General features: G+C 38.2%; 1 protein-coding gene across 1 annotated transcript in view; it reads left to right on the plus strand.

Annotated features, from left to right (window-relative positions):
• The first annotated feature begins 15,847 nt into the window (after positions 1–15,847).
• Positions 15,848–25,077, plus strand: part of LOC139734893 (polycystin-1-like protein 1) — a 101,412-nt gene continuing 92,182 nt past the window's right edge. Inside the window, exons 1-3 of the mRNA XM_071645673.1 lie at positions 15,848–15,991; positions 20,013–20,099; positions 20,807–22,082. Coding sequence (XP_071501774.1) covers positions 15,848–15,991; positions 20,013–20,099; positions 20,807–22,082 — 1,507 coding nt within the window. The remainder of the gene's footprint in view (positions 15,992–20,012; positions 20,100–20,806; positions 22,083–25,077) is intronic.

The raw sequence follows: 25,077 nt of genomic DNA on the forward strand, positions 1-25,077 counted from the left end.
TGATAGTCATCAATCAAAATGTTTTACAAATGTATTTGCAGCCACAGGACTTATGGAAGAAAAAGTATAACTTTAAATATGTGTAATAACCTTTGTTCACTGAAATACTTCCTATGCGTTGATCATTGTTGATAAGAGATGTATTTGCAAGCGCCTCCTTCAAAGTGTCATGAAAAACGATCTGTTCTCGGTTTCAGTAGTGCTGTAATCAAGTGCAATTGCAAACTCGAAACATATAAATTGCCACTGTACTGACTGGTAGCCCATTGAGAAACTAAGTCTGTATTATTCCAAGGAAATCAATGACTTCACAATGCCTGGTAACTTTAGTACTTTATCAAGAAAACGCAAAGGGGGCAAAGAAAATGTAATACAAGGAAAACTTTCAATACATTGAAAACAGCTCTTATTTCAGGAGTCTCTTTTTAAGAAAGAAAGAAAGAATGAGTTTATTCAGTCGTTTCCGGCAGTGCTGTAATAAAGTAAGATTACAGAATTGATAAAGAAAATGTACTGTACTCGATTGATAACGGAATAAGCAACTTGAAATCCATCGAATATTCAGAAGAAAACACTGTTTTCAAAATATTTTACAACTGAAATACGTTATTACAACAATGCATGTGGGGAAATAGAGAAAGTGATACCGGAGGAAAAAAAAAAACTATAAATGACTTTTCAAGAGTTACACTTGACGTGATAAACATATGTTCTTCTAGGGTATGAATGTACTTGAATGGTATGCTTGATATCAATGGACACCGGATGCGTTTTATCTATTTATTTCGTGCAGAAAAATAAAGGTGTATCTGAGGGAATTTTTATGCCTCTTGTTGTGCTGATCACAGAAATAAACATGCTCTTATAACTTGCTCTCTATGTATTATTCAAATGCATGTGCAAATCAACTCATTGAATTTGTATAGAATATTCTGTTGAAAAAGGAAGAAAAGAAAAAAAAAATGTTCAGTGGTTTCACTCCCTATAATGGCGTACTCGCCTGGGGAAACACATAACCGTCCTAAGAAAGGAAGTTATTATTATGTATTACGTATTATACTTTTTTATGAATAACTATTAAGATGACATACTGATGTCCCCTTTTTATACTTGCACTTACAACAATTTAAGTACAAACTTGAAGGCATAATTTACCATTTGCAGATGTAACAAAAACCGAGCATTAGTGCTTTAAAATAGTTCTAAAATGTGAGTTAGGGATAAAAACAATCACTGTAAAAAATTGAATCCATATAATCAATGCTACGTATTTTCATATTGAAATGCACAAAATGGGAACAATAGTTATGTTTCCCGACTTAAACGTCTACAGTTATGATTTAATGAGAAAAATACTGATATCTCCTTATATTTTAGATTTCATTGAGAAAACTTTTTAATAGTATATAGGGTGTTTTTCGACACAACAGACCTACACATATGCATCAAATGTGCTATCTTGATAAATTTTTAAAGCACTGCTCCCATATGTAAACAGGGCCTTTAACAACCATTCTCTCCCTCTTGTGTTCGATTCCAAGTGCATAAAAAATAAACATGTCCATTCATATCCTACGCTGCAATCCAATGATTTGCATTTACTTAGACTAGCACTAGTGTTGTCAAATCTTTATTTTGCTTTTTTTTTTCCGGCTCTAAATTTCGAGATTCTCTTGATAACATTATGAAAGAATTAGGTACTTTTACTTTCCAGTTAATTGTCCCCCCCCCCCCCCAACCAGAAATTCCTATGTAGCAGAATGAGCTAAATTCTTTCACGTCCCTTTTCTATCATTATTGTTCGTCGTCTTTTAATACAATCTATAATTTTCTATGTGTGGGTTAGCCCATGCATTCATATCGAGCCTCGGGAGCGTTGGTTTTGACCCGTCAACCCCCTTTCTTGGACCCTATCTCTGTCCTCTTGTCTGTCTTCTCTGTCCTATATATATATTTTTTTTTTGAGAGAGAGAGAGAGAGAGAGAGTTGCCTTGTGTTTGTGTGTGTGTGTGTGTGTGTGTGTGTGTGTGTGTGTGTTGGTATGACTGTATTTTTTCTTCTTTATAAGGCACTTTGCCTGGTCTTGGTAGTTCAGCAGTTAAATATCACTTATAGTTTATGAGGAGACTGCAAACTACAAGCTGTGTTTTTCTTCTTCTTCTTCTTCTTCTTTGTTAACAGTCCCCTTCATTTACAGTCAATATTGATCCGGTATTTGGCATTAAAGTAACAACATTTACAGTTTTTCTGTTCATTATTTTTCTTTTACTTTATTTTTTTTCTTGATTTTGTGTAAACATATTAGATATTCAAATATCTATTTGCAAGTGCAGTTATTGTCAGAAATGAAATAGAATAAAATGGAAATACATGAATTTAAAAGAATATGCAAATACTCTTCCACAGATTCTCCTAAAACTTTGACAACCATCCAATCAGAGATGACAACGTTCTCGGAATCAACTACTGAGTCGTCAGTGAAAGAGATCCTTCCCCGTGTTGTCCTGTCCTTCAATCATACAGAAACGACATCACCCGGTGACGTCGGCAATTCCACGCAGCAAGAGATCATCGGTGATCAGCACTGCGAAACGTTGACAGCCGTCTCACCAGAGACGACAGCGTTATCGAACCCTAGACAGTCGTCAACCACGGAGTCGGTAGCGAATAAGACAGCCATCCAATTTCACACACCGATGCGATCACGAATGCTGGCAGTTCTTGCCCTGGTCAAGCTGGTGATCATGCTGGTAGTTATATGCTGTATCATCGCTGGATGTCTGGGATACAGAAACAGACGTCAAAAACAAAGTTTAAGAAAGAACAGAAGGCCTACGAATAAGTAAATATGATGTTGTAAAGTGATCTGAAATCAGTCATTAACTATGTAAGAGCCCTTACTGTGTAAGAATTCTCTACACAGTCGATTGACAACTACTTTAGCTGCAATAGCCAATTTCGGGTGTAATCATATCAAGCCCACAAACACATAAATCAATTAGTTTTAGGGATTGTTAGCAGCGTATTCAAATAAAGGTACATTTGTCGTTGTTGTTGTTTGTTTGTTTTAGGGGGTATTTTATTCAAAAAGATATACCAAATAACTCAAGAAAGAAACTGACCTTTTAACATGTTTGAAAATTAATCCTTGTTTTAATCATGTCTTTAAACAAGCATTCTCGCCGGCCCTCCCAGAAACGTTACTCTCCTTTCTGACAAAGGTAACGTATAACTATTCAAATCTATTTTCTTGATAAAGGCAGAGAAAAAAATATGAGCTGTCGTAACTTTTCTTCTTCTTTTATAGTAATATGTTAGAAGATAACCGGTAGGGAGCGGGGGTGGGGGTTGAGTTTGGGGATGACCATCGATTGAAGCAAATGGATATTAAATTTTTCGCTTTTAATAGGCTTAGTACATATTTTACTTTCATCAGAACGTTTACGCCGGAGTCACTTCTTCTTTTTGAACCAGCCCTTAAATGTGCAAATGATATTGAAGGTCGGTTTTTTTTTTCATAATGCCACAATTGGGTTCTTACTTGAACTAAACGTTATTGTGCGATATAGGGGTCTTACACATTGTCAAGATTCGACCAGCCTCTGGCACCTCTCCCCAGTGAGAGACTCTATGGCATGATATTGTACGACATTGTGTGTGTGTGTGTGTGTGTGTGTGTGTGTGTGCGTGTGCTTCACTTTAAATAGAAACAGAGAAACATAAGACATAAGATCAAAAGATAAGTATCAAGAACATGATAAGGTTGACACATTAAGTAAAATTAGATTGCTAATGAATAGATGAACAAGTATGAAACAACAGATTATGCGTACATTACAGACCTAGCTTCCACCTTATGCTCCAACTTACTTATCCTCCATCCTGCAGAGAAGAGTTTCCGATACCCCCGGCCTACCTTCTCCGTGAATGACGAATGCGATGTCACGGAAAAGAGTGCAGCGAAGCCCCTGCAGGCGGTCATCCACGAGCGTTCGGTAATCTACGAGAATGCTGACGTCAGCCAGGTCGTGGTCAAAAGCGGTCCTTCTGAGTGTCCCAAGCGAGTGCCTCCTGAGGATTCACATCCTGTAAAAGATGACTCCAGGGAATCTAACCCTAACGGGTGCTACGCTGAAGTTGGCGACAGCAGCCTTGTTGGAGGAACTGGTCCTGCGTACAATCGGAGCAGTAACCAGACTAAAGGAAAGAGGGAATCACTCATAACCATACTCATGAACAAAGTGAAGCCGAAACGAATAAATTGTCTCACACACACCTACATGGAGGGTCTTTTTCTTCAGAAGACCTGCGACCGGAAGCAGGAAGGGAAGGTTTCTGAAATGAGTGATTGCTACACGGACGTCGAAGAAGTCGTGACTGGAGGGACCGGTATCCAAGATGAGTACGCGATTGTTGACGATGTGCAAACGGACGTTGTGTACGACAGCATTGATTGCGAAACACCAGAAGATTGAATGGGGGAGTGGCTGTGCCATCTCATGAACTGCAATCTTAATATTTATTTAAGCGAGGAAAGTGAGAACACTAATAATGTAGCCCCCAGGGGAACCGAAATGTTCTACACAAACCCAACGTTAAAAGGATTATTACTTGTCACAAAACAGTCATGGGTATTGTTTTAGTATTACTAACGTCACAAATGTTGATATAGGTCAACCACAAATTCAGTTAGACGTCAATATTTAATGTCGAGTTATCAGTCTCGCAAGGATGCAGAAAGAAGTGTTATGTTGTGAGATTATTGTAAGTTTTCCGGAAACTTTTTCTGAGGAGGAAGTGAGTTTTGAGCATCTAAGCCTCAAAGGTCATATAACATTTTGTCATAGTTCTACGCCGGTGAACCAAACAATAAGCATGGTAAGAAGAAGCAGTACACGAAAATGCCAACTAGAAAAGTGGACATTCTTTATTAGGGGTACGCGATTTTCTGTTGCTGACAAGATTTTTAAAACTTTTCTTTTAATAAAATGAAGACCGGCGGCAAGGCCAATGTAAAGCAGCATCCCTATCAGATATGGGGTTATCCCACGAGACCGACGCCCACTAGTTATACGGTCCACGAGACCGACATCAAAACTAGGTCCATAAGTGATACAGCCCATGAGTTATATGGCTCATGAGTCATACAAACCATGAGTTCGTCACTACGCAGAAAAGGCTCAAGAAACCGACACTACGCAATAAAGGCTCACGAGACCGACACGAGGCAAAGGAAGCCCACGAAACCAACACTACGTAAAAAAGGCTCACGAGACCGACAAGATCAACAGCGTCATCTACATATCACTTATGTACCTGTACAGGGTGTTCTATGAAGGGAAAAGTTATTGTACTGGCGGGTCCAATTTCGTCACGCTATCGAGCGATAGATTGTAAATAATTGAACAGCGTCATCTTCATATAAACGATATCAAGGACGGTGAGTTGGCTCAGTCGGTAGCGCGTCTGCCTCACGATCATGCGGCCTGGGTTCGAACCCGAGTCTGGACTGATCAATGTTGTGTGTAAACATACCGTCCCCTCTAGCAAGAGGCAAAACACTCTGTCCCTCGGATAGGACATAAAATGGAGGTCCCGTGTATGAGAGAGTCACAGCTTATGCACGCAAAAGATCCCGCTTCATTCATTCATCGCAAAGAGCAGGGTGTCTAACCCGGTGAAGTGGTCCCACCCCACATCCAACTGGACCCCATGGAAGACCAGCTTAGTGTAGCTGAATATGGGCTATCCAGCCATCTTCACAGATGGAAAATGAACAAGTTTGTATTTCTACACGTGTGGTTTTTAGGAGGGGTTATGTCACGGTACGAAGAGCGACATTGTTAACGATTATTTTTTAAATAAAATGGTACTCCTCATGGCCCCCCCCCCCACAAAAAAATAGATAAAAGAGGACAATAACAATATATTGATAAGTTCAGATCTTTAATAATGCCAGTAATAGACTGTACCAATTTTTTTTTCTAAAAAAATTCAATTTCAATTTCAATTTGTTTTCATATTCCTCGATGAAATAATACATCAAATATAGCAAAATTAAATGAAGTTCATGATACCCAGTTGGAGACATACGTAGAATATTGCAAGTATATAAAACATAATATTTGTCGATCTGTTAAGTTTGGAATTTGTGAATAAATGCTAAAGAAATATGAAGGAACCTACTTAAAAGCGAGCTTGTTGAGCGTAGGTCCCAGTTAAAATCGAGTTTAAGATTGAGATGGGGAGCACGGGTACAACAATGACCGAAACATAAGAGAAAAACAAAATAAAAAAAGTACAATTATACAGTTATGTAGCAAATTCTTCTCTAATGCAGGTTAGGGGTCGGAAAAGCCACATGCTGTAGGCGGATGAAGCATTGTCGTTCTGGCAATAATAACAATATGACTCTATGTATAATAACAATGATACCTTTTAGACGGTATTAGAAATGTATACATTGCGTGCATTAAGAAGGGAACACATGCACCTGCAAATCCAGAAAAGAAAAAAGACATTCAACAACCCGTTATGGATGGACAGGATGTAAGGTTTTCCCCTTCTTTTCTCGCTTTTTTTTCCACAAACAATCACACACGCAAACACATTAAAGCTCCTGAATATTTCAGGGGTGAGGGAGGGCAACTGACGGGGTAACACCCTGAGGAACTCTCCTTTTCCATCTCTTACCTATACCTTATGCCATTATCTGGACACCCATACAGTAAATGGGTTTATAGGTGGCGCTGTTCATCATGTCGGTCTCGTGGGCCTTCTTTGCCTATGATAGTGTCGGTCTCGTGAGCCTTAGTCTTCTGCATAGCGTCGGGTCTTGTGAGCATTGTTTAATAGCGTAGTGTCGGTCTCGTGAGATTTTTCAGCGTACATGTAGTGTCGGTCTCGTGGGCTTTGTTTGCGTAGTGTTGGTCTCGTGAGCCTTTTCTGCGTATAGTATCGAACCATGGACCTACTACACATATGGACCATGAACGGAGGTCTTTCTTTGATCCAATGTTCACCACCGCCACCTGATTATGTGCATCTTAATGAGTACATTCAGACGTTTGGACAATGACGATTGTGTAATCGTGCATCATCATTGACAAACGAACCCGGTTTCCCTCATTTCAGTCATACAATCTGTATTTGGCTGAGGTGCCTTTTCAGACTCAACTGCCTTTGAATAAACACCAATGATGGGGAGCACCAAACCTGAAACAAGGACAAATTTTGCGTCGCAAATTGGTAATTACTGAAGCGGCCACTTGCGGCCATGCATGTGACATCCCTGAATGTCAAGACAAGCATGTCGTCTACTGTCACTGCCCATGTTTACTCTGAAACAATGTGCGACGAATGGGGAAAATAGATTACAAATCACAGTCAATCTGCTTAATTAGTTGCTTTTTCTTGTAAAGTACTTGCATTTCGCAAATGAAATTGCTTTAGCGATGATTTCGCAATAAATTATACATTACAACTGCACATGCATTTTCCTTGATTTGAGAGAGTTATTAGCTTCTGCGCATGTAGCTTTTAGATTTCTCAAAGCGCCGTCTTGTTTTTATCCAGGCTGGTTGTCGATGGACAACACTGGATCAAAGCAGGAAAGCATGTTCAAAATGTTTTTGTGACGCTTGTGACAGAAACAGGTGCACGAATTAATTAACGAGCGATGAATGTCCATGTGTTGTAGGTCCATGGTCGAACTCATGGGGCGCATGTATCGTAGATTTTTCTTACTTGATGTCGTAGTCCATGGGCCAGGCCAGATATTGGTACCATCTGAGGTGGCAAAACCTTTTTGGTGTCATTTTGTTTGTCGGGCATAGATATGCTTATCAAGCTATGATAGCATTTCCAAATGAGTAGCTTAGTCATAGTAAATGAATTTTTAACCAATTTGGTCTCGTTGTTACTTCTGAATCGACACTAACCGCTTTACAGAGAAGAGCACTGTCTTCTGTATGTTCCATAGAGCTGTAAAATGCAGCTCTATGGTATGTTCACAGGTGTTCTGTTGTAAACGCTGTGCGCTTAGTCTTTATTCAATCAGCGAAGGGAATATCCAAAGGTTATGATGTTCACAGCGCTTAGTCCTTATTCTAGACGGCGAAGGGAATATCCAAAGCGTATGATACAGTGTATATCCTTTTATCTAAAAACAACAACAACAACAAAAGCAATTTCTCATGAATTTTACCGTATCTTTCAATTATTTATCATTTTCCGGCGAAAACGCTACTGTGAAAACGCTGATACCACGCCAATGTCGCTTTATTTCCCTCCAACAATATAAGATAATACAAAAACAATGTACCGGTACACTACGATACATTATAATGAATGATATTGTAAATGAACGGAGTGATATTTGTTTAAAACTGATTTATTTGTTGCTAGGGTGGTATAAAAACAGTATAGATAATCCCTTATATGAGGAACTTTAGATATGATAACGGTACATTGGTCTAGATAAAGACTAAGCGCACCGCGTGACAGTTGTGGACGTCATAACCCTTTGGATATTCCCTTCGCTGCCTTGAATAAAGACTAAGCGCACCGCGTTTACAACAGAACACCTGTGGACATACAGAAGGCAGTGCTCTTCTTTGTATAGCGGTTTAGTTTCGATTCAGAAGTATAGGGATATAAAAACGAGACCAAATTGGTTAAAAATTCATTTATTATGACTAAGCTACTCATTTGGAAATGCTATCATAGCTTGATGAGCATATCTATGCCCGACAAACAAACTGACACCAAAAAGGTTGTGCCACCTCAGATGGTACCAACAACCCATTTTTCGGGTCTTGGCCCATGGACTATTACCACATCAAGCTATGGGGTATAGTGCATTTACTGCAGTATGAAGATAACAGAGTGTTAATTAATGATATGATGGGATACGATATGAGACAATATGATTAAAAGTAACTGGATATGATACGGATTATGATATATTTGTATACTCCGTATTATATCTTCATTGAACTGCAGCTGAGGCTGTATAGTCCATGAGAAAACACCCTGGGATATTGAAAGACGTTTGAAGCAGGAAGAGGTTGCTTCTAAACGAAAGTATCAAAACAAAATGTTATAAAGTAGAGCATCATTTAAAGTTTTTGTGAGAGGTTTTCATTTCAAATCTTTGTCTTGACTCATTAATATTTTCAGATTGTTCTAGGCCTTTTCCCTAAGATTTCCTTAGCTGTTTAGGATGTGTGCAATTGTGTTGATGGCTAACAAACCAATTATATGTGAATGATATTTGATGTGAATTAAGCAGTGAGTCTCAAGACTGACTGCAGGTAACCCAACAGTGCCTGGTAATAAGCTTTGAGTATTGTGAGTGAAGTGCCTAAATTTCAAAACCACCCTCAAGTGGTCAATAGATCATGAAATCATGTGTTCACATCTAACCATGAAAGAATTATACAAATAGGACCAAAAAATGATGATTATTATTATTATTATCTTTTTTTTACTTGGCCGTAGATGTCCCCTTTTCCAAGTCTTTAATAGCAACAACAAAAATGCAGTACTGCCTATTGGTAATGTTAACCCGTTGAGGACGGACTGATTTTGCTACAACACGCATTTTCCATAGACACCTGCCCAGTATACTCGTGACTCGTCCTCAACAGGTTAAGGCCTGTTTAAAGAGTTGACAAGAAGATCTTAAGATGTTGACCATGCAAAGCGTAATACAAAGAAGATTAAAAGATTATTGCAAATTACATGACACTGGTCTTGAGATTCCAGTCTACAAACTGTATTTCCTGGGGGGGGGGGGGGGGAGCATTGTTGCTCTTTTTACATTTACACAGTACAAGTGCTCTTTGTACAATAACCCCAGCCACACAATTTTTGCCTACTGCATAGTCTTGACAGACAGTGCCCACATCTGGGAGGATTAAACCAATACCCAGTTTAAAAAGAGCTTTGGAAGGGGGCTTGACTGTCTGTTCTTGCAAAGGGATGATGAAAAGAGGCTTTAGACACTAGATTTTACATGTAGAATGTTGACTGTGGAAGGAACAAAAGGTGTTTAAAGCATGCTCCTTTCAAGTCCTAGCTTTTTGAATAGACAATGTACAGGTACTCCTGAGTAGAATAGTGATTCCCAGACATTTGTGACCCACTACAACAAAAGGATCCGAAAGTCGGGGGAGGACAATTTTCTGAAAATGACATGACGCTATTCCCTTACTCTTCCACTTTAATTCCATATATAACACGACTCATAAAAGTACTCGGTTGCGGAGATATCGATGGTTTTATTAGCGCATGTTGAGTGGTTTAGATAATCTGCATTTCAAGAAAACTGCTTTCAAAGTTTTCTTTCCGACGCTATCATGATCAAGGGGAGGCAAGACAGTTTCCACCTCTTGACAATAGAAGGTACATGTATGCTCTTAATAGCAACCTCTGTGATGTTCATTCAAGCTTTACAATTAGCGCCAATCAGTGACCGGGATGCCACACACTGACCAATAAGATCACTCCCTCGTTGCTAGGGGCATAGTCTAGCTGCGGTGCTGAATCCAAATCTTCGGACACATTTCTGTTCCGTTGAAAGTCAGAAAATCATGGCCCAGAAAAATGCTAATTTTTTGCCCTTTCCTTTGATCATTTAGCTTCGAAATTTCGGCAGATGATAGACAATACATTGGACTACAAAAGTATGCCCAAAACAGAAATCCTATCGTTTTGACCTATTTTGATGATCTGACTTCAAACTCGATTTTCTTGGCTCAGCCGTCAGTGATTTTAGGATCCTTTTGTTGTGGCAGGTCACATTTGTGCATATACATGTACTCCCATGATTGTAGTTCTATTTTTATGCAGATTTTAGTCTAAATAATCACAACCACCCTATCATTGATATGATTTTTGTCACACAGCACCTACCAATTAGTATTCTATCTTTCTGACCATGATAGTCAAATCATGATGGCATTGATTTATAAAAGATATTATGACAGCACTGATTTCTAAAAGATTGATATTGATTGTTAATGATTGTGTGATTTTTATTTTTTTCATCTTACAAGGTAGTATGTTCTGGAGTCACTTTGTTTTGATAGGAGGTGGGACATACATTGTACACCATGTACAGCAGTATGCTCATAGCAAAAGTTAGCTCTATACCACTTTACAGTGTATTTGAAATTCAGGGATTCATTTAATTATTTTTTTTTTCAATTCAGATGAATTTGGTACAACTGATCTCCCTTTTATCTTTTCATTGTGCCACTCATTTTTGGCAACCATGAGACTAGTATTATGTTCAAGAGAAGAGCTAGCAGAGGTCCTATTCTTTGTTGTTGTTGTTGTTGTTGTTGTAATTTTTGGCTGTTCCCAGTGTATGCCAATTTCACAAAATGGCCATTTCCGAGAATTGAATTGGCGGCCGATGACAGCTTCAACTGACCCATGTCAAAAGCAACACAGATGCTCGTCAAACTGGTCATTTTGACAAGGCCACTCTGAAAACACAACTTGGCACTGAATCCCTAAAAAGTTTCCTGTTGCATTTATTTTGGGGTATTTACAGATCTGTGGTTTTCAGCTCTTGTATTTTCTTTTCTCAGACCTCTCTCTCTCTCTATTGCCTTCTCCTTCCTCTCTCCCCCTCTTCATCTCTCTCTCCTCCCTCCTGTCCTCTCCGCCCCTCTCCTTCTCTTCTTTCTGTTTTTAAAGTCAGCTAGATTTGTCCTTGTCAATGGGATTATTATTAGAGTTGCTAACTTTTGTTGTACAGGTACATGTATGAGGTTGTGCTTGAATTTAATTTGATGTTTGCATTCTATTCAATTTGACTTTGACTCAGTAACGTATTGGCTGCCAGTGTTATTCAACCTGGGGTGATGTTGTCACATTTACAAGCATGGGTACACTGTAATTAGGCCTAAATCTTGCAGTTGTTGAAGTTTATCAAGTTGTAAAAAGTCCACATCGTATAAAATGTTACCCTATATTATAAAAATCAATGTTTGATATTAATTGCACATATACATTGTAGGCCTACAAGTCTCAGAGCTGTTGATTCCCAATTTTTATAGGGATGAATATCATCCAAATACTTACGGATTGTAAATGAAGCACTTTTACATGTTTCATGTACTAACAAAGACATTCATAGTTTCAATTGTAGATGTGAATGTTCAGGTTTGACGCTCAGGTTTTTGACAGAATCAGCGACATCATTAAAACAACTGTATCATAAGGGAATGAATTTGATTACTATGTCTAGATTTCCTTTTTAAAGTTTAGAACCTCAGTTTCTCTGCATTTTATAGTCTGAGACTGTGTTGAACTGACCAGTCTTTTATATCTCAGATTAGAACTTGTAGATTGTGGGCTGGCATCACTCTGTTTACTATCTTCAAGACATTATTACACTTGAATGTACGTATTCTCTGCATGACATTGTGGAGTTTATTTGCGATGTCCAATAATGCCCTGCAATGGGGCAAGTGTAAAGGGAAAGCTAATTAGTGCAAAGATGTAGGTCACTGACACTTACGGAACACCATAGACTGTTGATTGAATATGTACAGATTTAATGTACCCAATGGCCACTTGGTGACATGTGCTTTGTGGGTACATACAACGGTGTAGGAAGTAAAAAGTTCTTTAAATGCCTTTCCTGATTGAATAATCTATCTCCACTGACTGGCTGGCATATTGCATCAAAGTATTCTGTACATGTGGTTTCAAAGAATTTAGATTACCTACACTGTATACAATGTAGTAGTCTTCTCTGTCAAGAGAACTGCAATGAAACACAACACAAGTCTCCCAGAAACAGTTTGTTTATTATAACCCAGATGCTTTTCAAAATGCAAAATGATAACAACAACAATAATAATAGTTATAATAACAATAATAATGATAATGATAATGATAATGTTGATGATAATGATAACAACAAAAACAACAAATCCACATCTCTGGGACGTATTGTAATTTATCAATAGACCATACTGGAGTGGTCAAGAATTATTTTTGCAGAGCAAACTGTGTAGAACATTGTGCTTGACATGCACCCCCAGCCACACACATACCAGTATTGTACAAGCAAACGTGTACACGTAGCCTACAGTTGCACACACAGAAAAAAAATGAATAGAACAGAGATCAGAGATTGTGGTCGAATATCAACTGTCATCATGCCGCAAATTGCCACACCAATATTGTGATTTGGTAAAATACAAACTTTTCTTTGTTCAGACCAAATTCGTGGTGAAAGAGTGGCCTGTTTTGCACGAGAAACCAGACATCCCCTCTTTCTGTTCCCTCTTTGACAGTCACCGGCTCAAACTTCCTCTCGTATTTGCCGGCTGAGCATATGATTTCTCCAGGGGATAAGGGTAGCTAGAAGAGTCAATTATGTGCAGAACTGGAGTGATTTTTGCATGTACTCCACAAAATGAAAATACAGAGTTTTTATTGTTGTATGCAACTTATCAGATTTTTCTACTCATATATTTATTCAAATTGATTCAAATTGATGAAATCTTTCTTTCCATCTCACTCTATCATCTTCACCATTTTTCATTTTGCTGTCCCATTCTTTTTACAACATTGTCTTCACATTCTTTTGAACTTGTATATTTCCCCCTTAAAATAATGTGATAATGTTCATTCAATCATTGTGTGGCATAATTTCCCCAATATATTTTGTAGATATTCTTCTTGTCTGTTATGTGTGTTCCGTGTTTGAATAAGATGTGTATTCCCAAATGTGTTAATAGCTCCCAGTTTGGATTTGAAATTGTTTGTTCATCATGTGAATTTGAAAAGTGACAAGAATATTGAAAAGCTGATGATAATTTAAACTCGTCTGCATGACAGCATGGAGAAAAATGTGAAATTCTGTATACATTTTTTATTATGAAATGCAATGGTTTCTCTCTTTTTGGCAAGTATTTTGTATCATTTGTCAACTGATATTCTTGAAATTCAAGGGAAAATTACCCATAAATACAAACTTCAGTGATTGCAGCAATATAGCAGTTAATACATCGGTGAAGTTTTAGGAAAGTCAAAAGATCCATTCACAAAGTCATTGAATTCTACAGTTTTGGTGCCTCCATTGCTGGTTAATAGAAAAAGGCGACAGCAGTTTGTAATGTCATAGTAGAAGAATAATAAAGAAAATTCCACATATATTTCAAATATTTTTCTGTCATAATGAAAGGCCACTTTGGTTCTGAATGGCAAATTTATCCTCTTGAAAGAAATATACCAAAATATATGACATACAATGTACGTACATGTAGTACTCTATGTGTCTCCATGGGATTCTTTTGCAATAACTCAATGGTGTGCTGTTGACATGACATTCATTAGGTCCCATGCCACATGGCACTGTTGCTACTCCAGCAGTTAGAAACTACTCTGCAGTCACAAAGGCATTCATATACATGTAAAGAAATAGAGGACATTATTTGTACTTTACATGTGTTCATATTGGGCACGGCGCCAACGGGCATTCTGCCACGAGTGGGCGCCAGTAGGCTCACGTGCTCTCTCAAATGGTGTGAGAAGCAGATTCTTTTTCTCAGTAGAAGCACTGATGGGAAAAAGACAGGTGCTTGAGACATTTTATGTTCCTCTCGGAGAGAAAACGTGAGGCCATTTTCATTCTTGGAAGAAATCTTAAAACTTCTGTGGTTTGATGCAAAATTTGGGAGTGGTTCATCAAATAGATCTCGCAAAGTTTTGAGATCTGGGAGCATGGCAACCAAGTCAGAAGGAATCTGTGGATGGAAGTACATACCCCTCACAATTCTGCATTCCAGCATTCAGCAGAAATAATGCTAGATTTTGGCTAAATTTCAACATTTTCAGCTCTCTATGGAATACATGAATGAAGTCTTATGCTTGTCACTTTATGGTTTACTATGAGAACTCTACACATGCATGACTGTTATTTTGTCAAAATTAAGTTTGAGTTTGTCCAGCAGTTATGTTTCAGATTGTTGTAGGGAAGAAAACAAAATCCAGCTCAACTGATCTTAAAGGGACGCAGTCCTCACAAAATTTAAAAAAATATGTTGTTGTTGGTACCTCCAATGAACTACTTTCATCAAAAACAAACTTTCAAATCACCTAATAAGCTCGTACATTTCGCTTAAAAAGGTGTGACTCTGCACATGAGCAAGTCTTGGCGGAGAGTCATACGCCATCGATGCACAACTCTTTCCAGCGGTGTTCTGCTCGTCATCCCTAGTTATTTATAAATACATGTTTACTATTTATTTTTATATCAATTGTATATATGAATAAGCTTGAAATATTTTGTTTGAAATAATAAAACCACATATTGTCACATTTTATGAAAAAATCAGATATGATCATTTTGAACACTTAAATTGGTTTTCTGAGGCACGGCTGTCAACTTGAGAGTAGGGCATCAATGATGTTGCACCTTTTGGCAGGCTCTTACACGATCGCTTGCAGGAATTATTTTTTAAAAATCGCGTACGGAGACAATTTTTGATGTCCACGCGTATAAATTGGTGAAAGGTTATATTTTTTACTCTTCTTAATTATCAGTACAGTGAAAATCTCAGGACTGCTTCCCTTTATTAAGGTCTTGCAGTGTACTCCCCAATCTGTACTTGAAAATGTTGATGAATGCCAGGCAGTATTTGTTGGTGTCAACAAGCCAAATCAATCACTGGTCTTGAGTCTGTTGGTGGTCGCAGCCCAGTGTTGCAAGCATGGTAGATCGAAATGGGATTTTTTTGGGTTCCTTTTTTCCTTCTTTGTTTCTTCTCTCCTGAATATGACATGTGGGTGTGGCTGGATGCCACAGAGATGATAAAAGATGGTCCAACATGATAATGAAGATGGGAAGATGATCCAGAATGATGAGTCCCAGAATTGTCCAGAGAATACAACCTATTTCAGTCCTGTCAACACTCCCTTTGATGGTCGGCCGGTCGACCGCGTTTGGCCACAAGCCCTCTCCGTCAGAAGAGATAAGATCTGAGGCAAAAGAAGGATAAAAAAGAAAAGAATGAGATGGAGAAGATACAAGATTGAGAGATGCACAAAGATAGGGAGATAAGATGATGATGGGAGAAGTACCATTAGAGCAGGTGGGTGGTTTTTTTTAAGTGGTGGGTGTATTTGATGCATCCTTTTCTTGTTTCTTCTCAAATAAAGACACAATGTAGGCTCTGTCTTTGATATGGCAAGGATTTGAAATCCTCCCACCGGGTGTTCACTGTTCTAGTTGATGTAGCCCTTGTGATCACTTAAGAAGTTCCTTCGTCGATCAGTGACACGGCATTTGCTCCTCTGACAATCGCTCTGCTCTTATTTTCTCAGTGGACATTTAATAAGGGTTAGGGTTTGGGTTGTGGTAGGGTTTATGTTTTGTTTGATGTGAGGATTAGGATTAGGGTTAGGGTTATAAATGCTTTTCACGGGTAGAATTTATGCTTGGCCTAGCATGCAGTTATTTCATGGGAGCGATTGTCGCAGGAGCAAATGTCGTGGAACCCCTTCAATTATCTGTGTAGCACTTGATGAGTAATGAATTGACAACATGGAATGCTACCACTTCAGAAATGAATGAGACATTGACCCTGTTTGGGCAGCAAGAAGGTGTGAAATCCAAAGGCTCTGTATGCTACTTTTAACCCGTTGGGGACAAGCCCCAAGTATACATGGGCAAGTGCCTATGGGAAATGCGTGTTGTAAGCAAAATCAGCACATTTTCAACGAGTTAATACATTTGTGCTTCTTAACTGATAAGGTTTGATGGTGGATGCACATGTATCCTGTCTCACACATGCGCACACACACACACACACTATGAGATGTATGTGTACATTTGAGAAGTTGGCTTTAATATCAGTTGAGGACGGGCTGATTTTGCTAAAACACACATTTCCCGTAGATCCCTGCTCGAGTATTCTCGGGATTCATCCACGACGGGATACTAGTAAAACAAACAAACAAACAAACAAACTTGTGTTGTGGTTTAATCAGGCAACATCTTTGCATTTGACCTTGCATACTGTAGCAAAGCTCACATAATTTTACTCAGGTTACATGTAGTTTCCTTAAAGTATAGGTACATTGTAAATCTACAATGTACATTGTAATAATTTATTGTCCTAGCTTGACAATGTCTTTTTTTTTTTCTATCTTTTTAGTATTAACTGAAAAAGTTTAACCTGTAAAATTATCTAAAATTTGGAAGCTGAGAATGAAGAGGAGGTTTTTTTTTTTTTTTTTTTTTTTCCCACTGGATTTTGGACTTCTTTTGTTGTTCTTCTATGTCCGCCTTTGAGGAACATGAAAATATGTGTGAAAACTTAATGCCAAAACCTCTGTTTTGTTTTTGTTTTTTGTACGTCATTTCAGCAATGGTGTTGTTAATGTGACATAAGCATGCAATGAGTTTGTTTTAATGAGAATCATGCCATGTTTCAGGACAGTCCTATTATTCCTTCAATGTATTTACTATTAAGTTTCTTTTTTAATGCACAACCATAAAGAGCACACCAGTATATACAGTACCGTACCATAACTTTGATATTTTTTTTTTCTCAGAAATGCTGCAGTTGATGGAGATTAGTATGTTCATGGGGGCATCCAATTCTTTGATGAGTCATGAATGATTTACAAAGCTGAAATTATTCTCTTTCAGAATAACTGTACTAAATTAGATTATCTGGTTGTTTTTTTATGTACATTGTAACTGTGTGCAAGGTAACATATTTTTGATTTTCATGATAGTGAACTGTCCATAATACTCAAATTCACTTGAACTGTCTTTGTCATATAGTGTTTTGTGTTTCCTGCATCATACAATGTATTGAGGCCTACATGTAGGCACTGTGTCTATACAGGCTCTATATCACCTACATTGTACATTGATTTACAGTTTTGTATCAACCCTTTTTGGGGGGATTTCCCCCATGGAAAGTTTGTGCAGCTTTGTCACTGGTCTATTTTGAAAGACCAAAGTTTAGATGCAAGCATTGTTGCTCAGACAGTGAACTAATAAGCGAACTTCATGTATGTATTATGAACAAAAAAAGAAAGAGAAAAAATATGAAGAAGAATGAAGGGAAAGGAAAAAAGAATTGGCAAAAGAAGCAAAGAAAAATAGAATACAAATTAATGGAATATGATAAAAGAAGGAGTCGAAGAAAAAGAATAATGAAGAGTGAAACAAAGCATATATAGTATGAGAAGAGGCAAAAGGAAGAGGTGGTTGTGGACTAGAATGATGGAAAAAACCTCTGTGCCTCTCAAGCCAATAAAAATAAACCCACTTATCATACAAAGCATGTAATTCATTTTTGTCCTTGTATTGTCTATCCAGTTAACTGCCTGATGAAAGAGGAGATATCTATAGCTGAGTAATTCACTCATCAGAGTTCAAAGGTCAAGAAATTGTTTGGAGATGCAGTTGGTGCTGGAGATTAAATATCGCAGTGATAACAAATGACGAGTATGACAATATAAAATGTAACTGATGGGCAGAGTTTATATGTTTCCTGACACTATTAAAGTGATGAATGTTGTTATCTCATTACTCGAAGGATCAAGATGATTTTTAATATATTATTTGGCAGTTTTTGCATGCAACCTTTGCTCACTTGGCGAGGATCCACCCAAAAATTGAGAGAAATATGAATTTTCCATTCTTTGAGCTCTATCATGAGAAGCAAGTCCTATCTTTGTTCTGTTTAATAACATATTGCCTGTTTTTAGTGTCAAATAAAAACATTGCATACAGATTGCAGAGTGACTATATAATGGCTGCAATACTTTTTTGCAAGGATAATGGAGTAATGTTATTATAGTGAAACCTGAGATCATGTCTGTTTGATACATGTAGACGGGATTATGTTTTGAGTGAAATATAATCTGAATTATATCCCATACTCTCATTTTCATCCTTTTTGTGCAATTTTGTGAGCAAGATATCATTTTGTTTGTAATTTGATATATATACAACTACATCCATGTGCATTTGAAGATGAGTATACTCGGGCAGGTGTCCAAGGGAAATGTGTGTTGTAGCAATATTAGCCCATCTTAGACGGTTTAATGCACAGAAAAATGATCCTGCTTCAATCCTTATACACACCACCTTTTATTTATTTATCTATTTTTTCTTTTCCTGTAAGAAATAAAACTATGCTTCACACATGTTCAAATGTATGTATTCATATTATTCATATGAATTCATATGAATTCATAATAGATGTACAACTCTTGCACACATACACACATACGATAGTGTGTATAAGCATATACGCATATATATACAGAGGTGACCAGCTACCAGAGTGATGTGTAAATTAGTATAATGATATTTCATAAAAACTAAAAACCCATGAAAGGAGAAAAGCTCTGTGTTGGTGAGTGTATATTTTGTGTTGAGCATGCAGTTTTGCTCGATGCTGCTGTAAGAGGCTCCAGAACCCCTTGTTTGCTTTATAAATGGGTATAAAGAGCCTCACTTTACAGTGTTTTTCAGTGAATGTCATCTGCTGGTGGTGTACATATTGACCAAGACGATGTGTGAAGCCGATTTAGAGTTTTGTTCCAATTCAGGAGTTGTGTGATTCCCTTTTTTTTTCTGTACTCCCTTACACCTCCTCTCACATCTCAGCTCTGAGACACTGGGTTTGTTCTTCTGCTGGCTCTTTTTCCTTAGTGAGTCAGGATATAAAAGAGAAAAAAACAAAGTTCAAAGTACAGCATAAGAAACGTGTATAGCAACCACTGAAGGGAAATTACGACAGAATAGCCGTTATAGACAGAGGGTCGCCATGCACAAGCTCTCCAAGTTAACTCCCTTTGGGAATTTGTAGTGGAAGCACTACCCAGTTGGTGCTGTTACAGCAAGTATATTTGCCTTCAAATGGTCGTGTATATATATTCAGTGTAGCATCTATTGCTCCTTGATACTACTGTCTATTCACTATCCTCTTTGTTTTCTGTTTTTCCCCCCTTATCAGGAACATGTTTTCAGAGAAAAAGGGCTCTTTACCGTGACTGTCAATGCCTCCAACTCGCTAGGAAGTGTACTCAAAGTTTTACATGTGGTAAGTATCAAGGTTGTGTTCAGATTCCTTTTTAATTGGCCACTAAGAAAGCAATGGATGTTTCTAAGTGCAAGGAATCATGAGACTGGTGGCTACTTTTTAAAGGACTATTAAAGCAATGAGGATAAAGTGCTTTGCCTTGGGGCGCAACTGCTGCAGTAGGGAGGTTTCAACCAGTGACTGGAAGTCCATGGACTTTAATATCCACAGAACCACAACAGCTCCCCACGTTCACTTCTTCTGTAGAGCAGATTTCATCACTGATAATCTAGAGTAAAATGCAAGTTTTGATGAATGGATAAATGTCATTTTGAAAGTGAAAATCAATAATATTAGTATGTTGTAAGTTCTACGGCAAGGGATACTTAAACTATTTCTTTTAATATGGAAACTCCTTCTTTTTTTTTACTGTCATATGTTGTTGTTACTGATTTGTGGCTGATGTCATAACATGCATTATGGCAATAAACATAGATTTATTTCTATTTAATTGATGAAAATCTAGTATACTGTCAAACCAGATATTTTCTCATCCGTCAAAATTTCCCGAGGATCCAAGATTCAGATGAGTAAAATGCATGCGGACATGTTTGTCTACACAATTCATTGAATGCCAGTGCCTATTCACCAAAGTTTTATGCTTCAAAAGGCTGTTGGTTATCTGGAATGTATGAACCATACTTTTTTGCTGTCCTTCTCCTTCGTAGATTGTCATGGATCGAGGTGTTAGCAATCTGAGTGTGTCTCTTCTAGAGGGCTCCCTTCACACCAGGCCGAATGTCAGCCACATCTTCCTACTCAGCATGGAGACAGCCGACCGCGAGCACGCCATGCTCCTCCTGGACTTTGGTGACGGCGTCGTCTACAACCAGTCCCTGAGGGACGTGAACGAGACCTTCATCAGCGGCGGCTCGGCCAATCCGGCCAACCTGTACCTGACGGCGAGCTACGGCGACGGATGCCAACTCCTCGTTTCCTTCAGCCACGAGTACTCCAGCACAGGACACTTTGATCCTGCGGTGCATGTGCTGAGTAATGGCACACTGTATGCTGGCGGTCTTCTGCAAACAATCGTCGTGCAGGAAGCGATTCCATCTGTTAGCCTGGACTCACAAGAGTCATTTCCTCTGCACTCGAATGGAACAATCAGTTCAGTTGTGCCCGTCACAACCGGTAACATGTCGTACGAGTGGACGGTGAGTCTTGAAAATGTCACGATCGCCAGCGTTGTAACGACCAGCAAAAGCTTTGTGCACAACTTCGCGGCGGAAGGCCGATACCTGGTCAAGGTTACCGTGAGAAACCTGGTGAGCACCGTGTCGGACGCCAAGGTCATCACAGTGCAGAGAGAGATCCAGGATGTGAGTGTCTGGAGCGAGTCTGAGAATTCGATCATGGCACTGGAAGAGAGCGTGCTTTGTCAGGCCACTACGGAGGACGGAACTGGGCCAACATTTCTGTGGGATTTTGACGATGGGAGTTCCTTCGAGGACTTTGGTCTGCAGAGCAACGCAGACCCCGTAATCGTGAGTAGCATCAACCACACCTTTGCGAAATCGGGCGAGTACAATATCAGTGTCACGGTTCAGAACCTGGTCAGTACGGTGACCAGGAGACTGGGTAAGCCTCTGGTCATCCAAGAGCCCGTTTCCGGCATCACTGCACAGTCTGCGAGACCCAGCTTAGTGGGCTCCCCAGCAGAGATTGCCGTCGAGCTCAGGCGCGGCTCGCACGTCCAGTTTCACCGAGTGTCTGGAGAAGAGGAGCAAGTTTTAGAGGCCGTGATGGCTGGAAATCAATCATATGTCGTACAGCTGCAGCTGGAGCCGACGGGACTTCATGACATTAACATCTCGGCATCAAATAATGTCTCTCAACTCTCGACACCAGTCAAACACCTGGTTCTGCCGTATTTAGGAAACTTGTCCGTGTCTCGCTTTCCCATTTCTTCAAATCAAATTGCACTACTGGTGGACATCAATGGTAAGTTTCACTGTGACTTGGTTCCAATCCTACATCTGAGGTTTAATGTTGCTCTTATTTTTCCTTTATTCTTTCTCTCCTTTCTATATTCAATGCATGAAAATTATCTCGAATTAATTTTGCTGTTTTCGAATGAAATACCAGTAATCAGTTTATGGGCAATTCCACGGTATATAGGACACAGGTGCCAAAAATTCAAAACGATATTTGTTTCAAACACCGTACATTTTCAGACAATACTTGAGTTGAAGTTTTAAGAATCATTATGCTTTTCAATAAAAGCAGCCATTTTGATTTTCAAAATGGCTGCCAAAATATACCTATAACCTCAATGGTAAAAAGAGTGTATTGTCACATAACTTACTCTCTGTATATCCACTTTACTAGTACTCTAAACAACAATCTTTTATATGTATGCAGTTACCAGAGAAGTCTTTTTCAACACGATAGAAAAAAAAAGCTGATTCCTTTAAAGAATTTGATAAAAACTTTTAATTAGTTTGACAATGATGGGTGTAACGTCAGTTACCAAAAACAAAGAATCTTTAACTTTATTCATCAAAGAAAGTGAGCTGTATGATGTAACTTGGGATTTCTAATGTATGCCCATATGCCTTCCTTTTAATACCAGAAATAAGGATACTTGGCATACTGGAGAGTCAAAATGAACACTTCAAAATGTGTAACGTCAGTTACCGAAACATCATACACGAGTATGTAACGTCAGTTACCATGACAGTAATTATAACTGAGGCAAATTTTTTGACTTTAGGCCATTTCAATACATCTGGGAAGTCAAAGGTTATCAACAAAGAGCAGCAATCCCTTTGATAGGGAATGATGTCATCACCATGGTATGTCCATGGATACATTTTTTTTTTTTCATTTTATTTTATATTTATTTTTATATTTATTTATTTATCATAATTATCTGTTTTTTTTTGGAGGGGGAGGGGGCTTGAGCGTTTGATTTTTGATTCAGCACAAGTATAAGGTTAAATCATCTGGAAGTTTAGGTTTACCACATGCAATATATGCACTCAAATTACCATACAGTACATTCCCAGTCCTACCGGATGATAAAGCTACCAAAGTTTGCAGGCCTAATCAATGACGTGGTTGCATGGTAACCACCTTTTCTATACAAAAGCTTGTGTACAGCTGTATACCAACAGTTTTATAACCTTTACTAATGAGTGCTTTTGCTAACATTTTTCTTTTTTTCTGGAAGCTTAGTGAAGTTTCTACCTCAGGGCAAATGCACAAACAGATATTCTTCGCTTGCACTTAAATGTGTGGTTTAGTTAATGTGGCACATCTTGTATTATGGTACATAAGGCATGTACTCGTTACTGTTTGAAACTTAACACTGATGTTGCCAAACATTTAACACTGATGTTGCTCAAAGTGAGAGGTGATTCTACGTTAAAAAAAAAAAATGTTCATATTTGTTGATTACTTTGTTTCATTCGTGCAGGGACATTTTGTAATACATGATAATTATGAACAGGAAGATTTGTTTATATTGATCTTAGATTTCTTTCGTTGCAAAGTCCTATTTCTTGGTATCTGGGATGTATTTGCAAGCCTTGATATATCATTGAAAAGGAAAAGAAAAACAGTTATATTACTTCAAGTAAGGAATAAACTAATAATGCTCTTTTGACCATAAAAGCATAACGTTTCTTCTTCACAGAGAAATATCAAAAGTGCAACACTTTTTATTTTAATCAATTGATGATGGAGATCATATTTTTTTGTTATTTATGGCCCTAACAATGCCTTGAAGGAGAAGGGGTAAAATACAGAAAAGAAGAAGAAATATATCACAGTAGATTTCATACATATTAATGCATATTTATGAGTTGATATGTGTTTTTCCCCATTACCTTAAAGATATTTTTTTTTTCACACACAAAAATATCCGTGTTTTGTGTAGTACTGCACGGTCTTATGGGTGGGGCACTCTAGATACTCTTCTGTTCATTAAGAAAAAACCCTTAATTATGTCAATATATTTATACTTGGAACTGCTGAATCTTAAATGGCTCTGTGTAATCATAACTGTTGAATAAGCATTCAATCTTAAGACAAATGTCAAGAAATATCCTCTGGTGCATTTACATTATTTTTGCCCAACTGTGCTATGGCATGGGGGGGGGGGGGGTTGCCCCCTAAGGGCCCCACCCCATTTGTGTCTTTAGATTTTTTTTTTAATTTGTTGCTAAGTAATTGCCTGGGATTGTTACTGGTATACTGCAGCAGTATGCTAACCTGTTAAATAAATTAGTTCTCTGTAAGCCCCATAGCAAAAGCATGTGTAACGTCAGTTACTGACATGTTTACCTTTAAGTTTTCATAAAACACAAAGAAAATGGACTAATGTTTCATTTCATTTATGTATTCATAATTGACGAACCAAGATATGATTCCATATCAAACAAATCATTCTGAAAGGTCAGAATTATGAAATATCACAAAACTATTCCCAATCATGATTTTGCGTGTGTAAACCCTATGGCAAATGTAAGGGTAACGTCAGTTACGTAACGTCAGTTATCGTCATGCCTTCACTGAAATTGGCATGGTGCTAAAAGGAAATATCTAGGGTGCACATTATTTTGCACACCTGTTCCTAAGAACCTAGGTGTATTGCCATATTGAACACATAAAGGCTAGAAGTCAGGGACATGAGATATTTCCATTTACATCTATACCATAATTTTCCATGTCCTTTTTCCGTAACGTCAGTTACCGACACATTTTCACTTGCTATCTGATAAGAAATGCAGTTTGAGAGAAAAATTTTCCACCTATTTCTTCATTCTCATGAACTCATTCATCAATGCTAATTGCAAGCCCCAGGTGCTTTCATTCACAAAACTACAACGTAAACAATTTCATGAAAATCCTTACGCGTAACGTCAGTTACCGTGGAATTGCCCTTATGGACAACACTTAATGAAGCAAAGTTTTAAAAAATGTGTGAGATGTC

This window comes from Diadema antillarum, unplaced genomic scaffold, assembly GCF_040938485.1.
Source record: "Diadema antillarum isolate AM-2024a unplaced genomic scaffold, OU_Dant_1.0 seq00000550_RagTag, whole genome shotgun sequence".
NCBI lineage: Eukaryota > Metazoa > Echinodermata > Echinoidea > Diadematoida > Diadematidae > Diadema > Diadema antillarum.